The sequence below is a fragment of the Salmo salar genome, unplaced genomic scaffold (genome assembly GCF_965601325.2).
Source record: "Salmo salar unplaced genomic scaffold, fSalSal1 ptg000743l, whole genome shotgun sequence".
Classification (NCBI taxonomy): domain Eukaryota; kingdom Metazoa; phylum Chordata; class Actinopteri; order Salmoniformes; family Salmonidae; genus Salmo; species Salmo salar.
In genome coordinates this window covers 239,576-249,369 of record NW_027675484.1, presented here as the reverse complement: position 1 = coordinate 249,369, position 9,794 = coordinate 239,576, and the positions used below count along the sequence as shown (strand labels likewise).

General features: G+C 40.4%; 1 protein-coding gene across 1 annotated transcript; it reads right to left on the bottom strand.

The window, feature by feature from the left end:
- Window positions 1–5,021: 5,021 nt before the first annotated feature.
- Window positions 5,022–9,564, bottom strand: LOC145877251 (uncharacterized). The gene is made up of 2 exons (XM_082972552.1): window positions 9,525–9,564; window positions 5,022–6,402 (listed from the first exon to the last, which is right to left on the bottom strand). The coding sequence occupies exons 1-2, from the start codon at window positions 9,562–9,564 to the stop codon at window positions 5,453–5,455; spliced, it is 990 nt and encodes a 329-aa protein (XP_082828678.1). The 3' UTR covers window positions 5,022–5,452.
- Window positions 9,565–9,794: the final 230 nt, after the last annotated feature.

The following is a 9,794-nucleotide window of genomic DNA, read 5'->3' as shown; positions in this document are numbered from 1 at the left end:
TGTTCATACTGGACCTAATCAGGATTAACCCAGGTGTTCATACTGAACCTAATCAGGATTAACCCAGGTGTTCATACTGAACCTAATCAGGCTTAACCCAGGTGTTCTCATTCAGGCATACTTACCTTACTCCAGTCTCGACTAACTAAGCCAAATTTAAGACACGATCACGAAAGCTACTTAAATATCCTAGTTTAACTAGTCCTGGCTGAATCTAAACCCTGCAGGGTCTGAATGAAACCTAATGTCCAGTGGGATTGATCTGTTTGATCCAGTTGTTTGTTTCAGATTTCAGTTGTTGAATCCTTGACGTATTGTTGACTTCAAAACTTTTCAGTTTCAACAAATGCACTGGGTTGGTTGAAAAGTGATACTGTTTTGACATAGTGGAAGATATACTGAATTGATACTGTTTTTCATACTAAGATATGTGCTCATTGGTTATGCAAGAGGGTGGCAGGTAGCCTAGTGGTTAGAGCTGACAAGGTAAAAATACACTGCTCAAAAAAATAAAGGGAACACTTAAACAACACAATGTAACTCCAAGTCAATCACACTTCTGTGAAATCAAACTGTCCACTTAGGAAGCAACACTGATTGACAATACATTTCACATGCTGTTGTGCAAATGGAATAGACAATAGGTGGAAATTATAGGCAATTAGCAAGACACCCCCAATAAAGGAGTGGTTCTGCAGGTGGGGACCACAGACCACTTCTCAGTTCCTATGCTTCCTGGCTGATGTTTTGGTCACTTTTGAATGCTGGCGGTGCTTTCACTCTAGTGGTAGCATGAGACGGAGTCTACAACCCACACAAGTGGCTCAGGTAGTGCAGCTCATCCAGGATGGCACATCAATGCGAGCTGTGGCAAGAAGGTTTGCTGTGTCTGTCAGCGTAGTGTCCAGAGCATGGAGGCGCTACCAGGAGACAGGCCAGTACATCAGGAGACGTGGAGGAGGCCGTAGGAGGGCAACAACCCAGCAGCAAGACCGCTACCTCCGCCTTTGTGAAAGGAGGAGCAGGAGGAGCACTGCCAGAGCCCTGCAAAAGGACCTCCAGCAGGCCACATGTGCATGTGTCTGTTCAAACGGTCAGAAACAGACTCCATGAGGGTGGTATGAGGGCCCGACGTCCACAGGTGGGGGTTGTGCTTACAGCCCAACACCGTGCAGGACGTTTGGCATTTGCCAGAGAACACCAAGATTGGCAAATTCGCCACTGGCGCCCTGTGCTCTTCACAGATGAAAGCAGGTTCACACTGAGCACGTGACAGACGTGACAGAGTCTGGAGACGCCGTGGAGAACGTTCTGCTGCCTGCAACATCCTCCAGCATGACTGGTTTGGCGGTGGGTCAGTCATGGTGTGGGGTGGCATTTCTTTGGGGGGCTGCACAGCACTCCATGTGCTCGCCAGAGGTAGCCTGACTGCCATTAGGTACCGAGATGAGATCCTCAGACCCCTTGTGAGACCATATGCTAGTGCGGTTGGCCCTGGGTTCCTCCTAATGCAAGACAATGCTAGACCTCATGTGGCTGGAGTGTGTCAGCAGTTCCTGCAAGAGGAAAGCATTGATGCTATGGACTGGCCCGCCCGTTCCCCAGACCTGAATCCAATTGAGCACATCTGGGACATCATGTCTCGCTCCATCCACCAACGCCACGTTGCACCACAGACTGTCCAGGAGTTGGCGGATGCTTTAGTCCAGGTCTGGAAGGAGATCCCTCAGGAGACCATCCGCCACCTCATCAGGAGCATGCCCAGGCGTTGTAGGGAGGTCATACAGGCACGTGGAGGCCACACACACTACTGAGCCTCATTTTGACTTGTTTTAAGGACATTACATCAAAGTTGGATCAGCCTGTAGTGTGGTTTTCCACTTTAATTTTGAGTGTGACTCCAAATCCAGACCTCCATGGGTTGATAAATTGCATTTCCATTGATTATTTGTGTGTGATTTTGTTGTCAGCACATTCAACTATGTAAAGAAAAAAGTATTTGATAAGATTATTTCATTCATTCAGATCTAGGACGTGTTATTTTAGTGTTCCCTTTATTTTTTTGAGCAGTATATGTTGTTCTGCCCCTGAACAAGGCAGTTAACCCACTGTTCCCTGGTAGGCAATCATTGTAAATAATAATTTGTTCTGTTGGGGCTAGGGGGCAGTATTGAGAATTTTGAAAAAAATATGCGCCCATTTTTAACTGCCTGCTACACCAACTCAGAAGCTAGGATATGCATATTATTAACATATTTGGATAGAATACACTCTGAATTTTCTAAAACTGTTTGAATGGTGTCTGTAAGTATAACAAAGCTCATATGGCAGGCAAAAACCTGAGAAGAATACAAGCAGGAAATGAGAATTTTGTGGCTGTACTATTTTCGAGACATTGCTAATAGATCACACAGTGACAAAGGATTCATTTTGCACTTCCTACGGCTTCCACTAGATGTCAACGATCTTTATAAAGTTGTTTGAAGCGTCTATGATGAACAGAGACCGGATGACAAGGAAGGGAAGTTGACGTCCCTGGGATGTCGTCACTTCATTATTGTGCGCACATGCGCGTTCATGTGAGGCAAGACATTTTTCAAAACGTTTTTCAAGACACAGGAGAGGTCGGGTTGAAACATTACTGATGTTTCACGTTAAAAATGGCCCTAAAGATTGATGCTAAACAACGTTTGACATGTTTGAACGAACGTAAATAGATTTTTTTTTAAACTTTTCGTCGTGACTCCCCCCCCCCCCCTACATTTTGAGGAGCCTACTGAACGCGCTAACAACATGGAACAACTTGGAGTTATTTGGACATAAATTATGAACTTTGTCGAAAGAAACCACATTTGTTGTGGATCTGGGATTCCTGGAAGTTCCTTCTGATGAAGATAATCAAAGGTAAGGGATTATTTACAATAGTATTATTGATATTAGATGGTTCCAAGATGGTGCTAACCTGTATATCCTAGCCTATTGTTCTTAGCATAGCACCCGGTTTATTGCAAAGTGTGATTTCCCAGTAAAGTTATTTTTAAATCTGGCAATGCGGTAGCATTTATGAGATGTTAATCTATAATTCTTTGAATGACAATATTATAATTTACCAATGTTTTCGAATAGTAATTTTGTAAATTGTAACGCTGCTTCACGGGAAGCATTTGAGGGAAAAAAAATTCTGAATTTCACCGCCACTGTAAAATGCTGTTTTTGGATATAAATATGAACTTGATGGAACAAAAAATGCATGTATTGTATAACATAATGTCCTAGGAGTGTCATCTGATGAAGATTGTCAAAGGTTAGTGCATAATTTTAGCTGGTTTTCTGCTTTTGTTGACGCCTGTCTTTGAATTGACAAAACATTACACACACTAAAGTCCAGCTAAAGTCCAACCTCAAAACATAAATGGAAAAACCAAAGCCTGTAACACCTTCCCCCTTAAGACAACAAATATATCCTACATTTTTGTTGGACAAGTTTGCTCGCCACCAACAGAAAACAACTTCCATTTCACATTATAATCAACTACAATGCTTCACCTTCACCAATATAAACATGATGTCTACTGGCTGTCAACAATTAAAAACAAGAAAAAACACTTACTTTTAAATAATAATAATATACAATAGTATTTTTTCACCTTTTTCTTTCTATAGAATCCCCCACCTTGGTTCACTTACTATAGAATCCTAAAACTCACTAGCTTCTAGAACTCTCGTCTTCCTAAAACTCACTAGCTTCTAGAACTCTCGTCTTCCTAAAACTCACTAGCTTCTAGAACTCTCTTCTTCCTAAAACTCACTAGCTTCTAGAACTCTCCTCTTCCTAAAACTCACTGGCTTCTAGAACTCTCGTCTTCCTAAAACTCACTAGCTTCTAGAACTCTCCTCTTCCTAAAACTCACTAGCTTCTAGAACTCTCTTCTTCCTAAAACTCACTAGCTTCTAGAACTCTCATCCCCTTGGAACGAGCCCAAACAAAACTCATCTCCAATACAGAAAAACATGCAGTCAAAATAAATTGTGATCCATGGCAACGCACTGGCTAAACGCAAAACACAAAACTGTTTGACAAAACTTTTTGAGACAATCAGCAACCAAGTTGTCCTCACCACAGACATGTCTGATTTCAAGAGGAAACTCCTGCAATATCCGTAGTAACTTTCCACCTCGCTGCAGAGCTTCTCTCTCTTTTCAGGGTTCACTAGATAGGCATGTTGTTGGATCGGGGCCCAGTCCCCAATGTCATGCTCTAGTACATTTGGGTTGGCACATCTGAGAATGAACCCTGATATTATAAAAGCAGGGTAACAATGTCAATATAATAGTCAGTTGGTTACATAAATAATTATGATTACTAAATGTCACATGAAATGTAAATATTAAATATTTGGTTGCATAGTCTTATTTTCAAAGTCTTTTCAATTACATGTTGCTAGGTGGGATATCCCCAATGTCAAAACACAGTTTTAACGTGTCCAAATCAATAACCAATATGCAGAAACAGTTTGTGATATTTTGAAAACCTAAACATAAAATGTGTTATGAACACAAACATCTGCCACAATAATCATATTACTTGGATTTTTTTTAAACAAGCACCTTATAAACTGCACAAGCACCAGACAAGTAGCAAACAAGTAGCAATAAATCACTGATATCGATTAGGGGGGAAATCAGGTTGTACATGATGTTGAAACTAACACAACTAAAAAAACACATGGAAATGGGAGATATATTTAACCTCACTGGTTAGAGGACAACATGCAGAAGACAGTCAGCTACATTTTGGAGTGATGCATTTAAATGTAGGGGTCGCTAAACAAATGGACTTATTTGTCATCACTCATCGATATCATGTTGAAATCAATTGTGCGAGAGGAGGGAGATGAGGTTGCAAGTCCTGTTAAAACTAACAGCTCAAAAACCACACGGAATCTGGGAATAATGTGTACATCCCTGGTTAGAGGACAATTTGTAGAAAACAGCTAGCTACATTTTGAAGTGTTGCATTTTGATTCAAGTGGGTCACCAACATGGTAAGTGTAACTCTTTTTTTGTTAGTCACTTTTTGTTAAATCTCATAAATAGTAACTCTTCCATTTCAGAGCCTGGATTTTCCCCCTGAGGCTAATATCCATATCATGTTGAAATCAATAGAACAGGGGACAAACGTTTAGGGTTCTACATTGTGACATCACTAAAATACTCCTTCTACAATGTTAAAACATTCTACATTGTGACATTAATTCATTGATATCATGAAACAACTCCTTCATGTATGTATTTTCTGATGTTTGATCAGATGTCTTTAATCAGATTATCTCTGGTCACAGCTATAAGATTTCTCTCCTGTGTGTGTTCTCTTGTGTACTGTCAGACCGCTAGATGAAACAAAACTCTTCCCACATTGATTACAGCTATAAGGTTTCTCTCCTGTGTGTGTTCATCGGTGTATAGTCAGATAGCTAGATTGACTAAAACTCTTCCCACATTGATCACAGCTATAAGGTTTCTCTCCTGTGTGCATTCTCTGGTGCATTGTCAGATAGCTAGATTGACTAAAACTCTTCCCACATTGACCACAGATATAAGATTTCTCTCCTGTGTGCGTTCTCTGGTGCTTTGTCAGATAGCTAGATTGACTAAAACTCTTCCCACATTGACCACAGATATAAGGTTTCTCTCCTTTGTGCGTTCTCTGGTGCATTGTCAGATAGCTAGATTGACTAAAACTCTTCCCACATTGATCACAGATATAAGATTTCTCTCCTGTGTGTATTCTCTGGTGTGAAGTCAGAGAGCCAGATGTAGTAAAACTCTTCCCACATTGATTACAGCTATATGGTTTCTCTCCTGTGTGTGTTCGTTGGTGTATAGTCAGATAGCAAGATGTAGTAAAACTCTTCCCACATTGATCACAGCTATAAGATTTCTCTCCTGTGTGTGTTCTCTGGTGTAGTGTCAGAGTTCTAGATGCAGCAAAATTCTTCCCACATTGACCACAGCTATAAGGTTTCTCTCCTGTGTGTATTCTCTGGTGTGATACCAGATGGCCAGATTGACCAAAACTTTTCCCACATTGACCACAGCTATAAGGTTTCTCTCCTGTGTGTATTCTCTTGTGTTGAGTCAGATGGCAAGATTGACCAAAACTCTTCCCACATTGACCACAGCTATAATATTTCTCTCCTGTGTGTATTCTCTGATGAATTTTAATGCCTGATGAGGAAGTAAATCTCTTCCCACAGTCAGAGCAGCAGTGAGTTCTCTTCCCTGTGGATCTCTGTAGGTGTTTCTTGAGGTGTTCTGATGTGGAGAGACTCTTCTCTGCCTCTTCAGCATCATGAGGTTGTTGAGGCTCCCCAGAGGATCCACGATAGTCCCATATCTCTCCTGTGTGAACAACAAAGTCAGACAGATGATTAAAGGTCCACAACAGCGGTAATCCACTGTAAAAGGTGATGCCAACAGCGGAGCCATGATGTTGGACAACAATTGACGTCTGTAATAAATGTTAAAATTATTTGACATTTGCCTTAAAATGAGCAAGAATAGTCATATTTTGTCTTGTTTTCACATTAGTAGTAACATCGATGATTGTAGGCTAGAAATAAGTTATTCATGTTGTTGAAACTCTAAGCAGTGTGCCAGACGACTTTTGGTCTCCAATATAGGCCCCTTTCTGTGTTTGCTAAAATTGTGGCACGAGTGCAATTTGATTGCAGAAACTCCTCCCTGCTAATGAGGAAACCGATAGTTATGGATGTAGTATATCTGCCTGGAGCAAAAATGGTGAGCAAAGATTTTAGTTTCTCACAATGTATTCTGAATGTGAATGGGGGAAAACTCAGGGGAGTAACCTCCATTTCCAGGTTGGTAATGAGTGCATTTCACACTACTTTGGATTATAATTGTAAGGCTCGTTTGAATGTCCTGTTTAACCTCTATGGGCTAGGTGGGACGCTCAGCCAGTTGAATCCCGTGGCGCGATATTTAAATACCTTAGAAATGCTATTACTTCAATTTCTCAAACATATGACTATTTTAAACCATTTTAAAGACAAGACTCTCCTTTATCTAACCACACTGTCCGATTTCAAAAAGGCTTTACAACGAAAACAAAACATTAGATTATGTCAGCAGAGTACCCAGCCAGAAATAATCAGACACCCATTTTTCAAGCTAGCATATAATGTCACAAAAACCAAAACCTGCTAAATGCAGCACTAAACTTTGATGATCTTCATCAGATGACAATCCTAGGACATTATGTTATACAACACATGCATGTTTTGTTCAATCAAGTTCATATTTATATCAAAAACCAGCTTTTACATTTGCATGTGACGTTCAGAACTAGCATACCCCCCGCAAACTTCCGGTGAATTTACTAAATTACTCACGATAAACATTCACAAAAAACATAACAATTATTTTAAGAATTATAGATACAGAACTCCTTTATGCACTCGCTATGTCCGATTTTAAAATAGCTTTTCGGTGAAAGCACATTTTGCAATATTCTGAGTACATAGCCCGGCCATCACAGGCTAGCTATTTAGACACCCGGCAAGTGTGGTACTCACCAAACTCCGATTTACTATTAGAAAAGTTTGATTACCTTTGCTGACTTCGTCAGAATGCACTCCCAGGACTTCTACTTCAATAACAAATGTTGGTTTGGTTCAAAATAATCCATAGTTATATCCAAATAGCGGCATTTTGTTCGTGCGTTCAAGACACTATCCGAATGGTAAATAAGGGTCACGCGCACGGCGCATTACGTGACAAAAAAATTCTAAATATTCCATTACCGTACTTCGAAGCATGTCAACCGCTGTTTAAAATCAATTTTTATGCTATTTTTCTCGTAAAAAAGCGATAATATTTCGACCGGGAAACCCTGTATACGTTCAAAGAGAGAGAAAGTAAACATGGAGTCGGCCCGTGCACGCCCCTCCATTCTCATTGTCCTTTGATAGACCACTTACAAAAGGCGCTAATGTGTTTCAGCCTGGGGCTCCAAAGCAACCATTCAAATTTCTGGCGCCTTCTGAGAGCCTATGGGAGTGTTAGAAAATGTCACGTCATGCCAGAGATCCCCTGTTTTGGTTAGAGATGATCAAGAAGGCCATGAAATGGTCAGAGAGAGCGTTTCCTGTTTGGAATCTTCTCAGGTTTTGGCCTGCCAAATGAGTTCTGTTATACTCACAGACACCATTCAAACAGTTTTAGAAACTTTGGAGTGTTTTCTATCCAAAGCTTATAATTATATGCATATTCTAGTTTCTGGGCAGGAGTAATAATCAGATTAAATCGGGTACGTTTTTTATCCGGCCGTGCAAATACTGCCCCCTATCCCCAACAGGTTAATATAATGTTTGCTACAGTATTATGAGTTATGTGTAATTATTGAAGAACTGTGTTAATGACAGTATCCATTTGGGTGTTGTCAATAAAGTAAAAAAAATATATATATTATTTTCACCTTTATTTACCCAGGTGGCCAGTCAAGAACAAGTTCTCATTTACAACTGTGACCTGGCCAAGATAAAGCAAAGCAGTGCGACAAAAAAACAACAGTTACACGTGGGATAAACAAAAGTACAGTCAATAACACAATAGAAAAATCTATATACAGTGTGTGCAAATGGAGTAAGGAGGTAAGGCAATAAATAGGCCATAGTAGCGAAGTAATTACAATTTAGCAGATTAACACTGGAGTGATAGATGAGCAGATGACGATGTGCAAGTAGAGATACTGGTGAGCAGGATACTGTAGGACCCATAACTTCACCTAACAACAACATAGACCTACTGTAGGACCCATAACTTCACCTAACAATAACATAGACCTACTGTAGGACGCATAACTTCACCTAACAATAACATAGACCTACTGTAGGACCCATAACTTCACCTAACAATAACATAGACCTACTGTAGGACCCATAACTTCACCTAACAACATAGACCTACTGTAGGACCCATAACTTCACCTAACAATAACATAGACCTACTGTAGGACCCATAACTTCACCTAACAATAACATAGACCTACTGTAGGACCCATAACTTCACCTAACAACAACATAGACCTACTGTAGGACCCATAACTTCACCTAACAATAACATAGACCTACTGTAGGACCCATAACTTCACCTAACAATAACATAGACCTACTGTAGGACCCATAACTTCACCTAATAACAACATAGACCTACTGTAGGACCCATAACTTCACCTAATAACAACATAGACCTACTGTAGGACCCTGTAGATGTTATATCCGTGTATTGCTACTGCTGTATCAAAGGAATTATCTCAGTGAGTTTCAGAGATGAACAGTACAGTGCATTCCAAATTCAATAGGCAGGCAAGTAAACAAAAACGTTTTCAAATAAAAACTATTCCAGAAAATGTCAGGGCGTATATAACTCCCATCCAAGAGACTGTCGACCAATCGCGTTCACATTGTCATGCTGTGACACGCAGTTCCTAAGCTAATTCTCACCAAATCCCTTTTTAAAGTCAGGGTATGAGTCGAGAAACATTCCTATTTTCCTTGAAAGTATCGCAATTGAGAATCGATTCACATTTAGATGGAATGCTGCCAGAGCCAGTCTACCTCTGAAAATAACATACAGTCCTTGGACCTTGAGGAGTAACGGGGGCAGCAATCAGCAGTAGAAACAATAACAAAGCGTACTCCCTGCCCGTTTCGGTAAAAAGCTGAGGGATGGGGCTGGTGAAATGTAACCATCCATGATATCAACATTCTAGT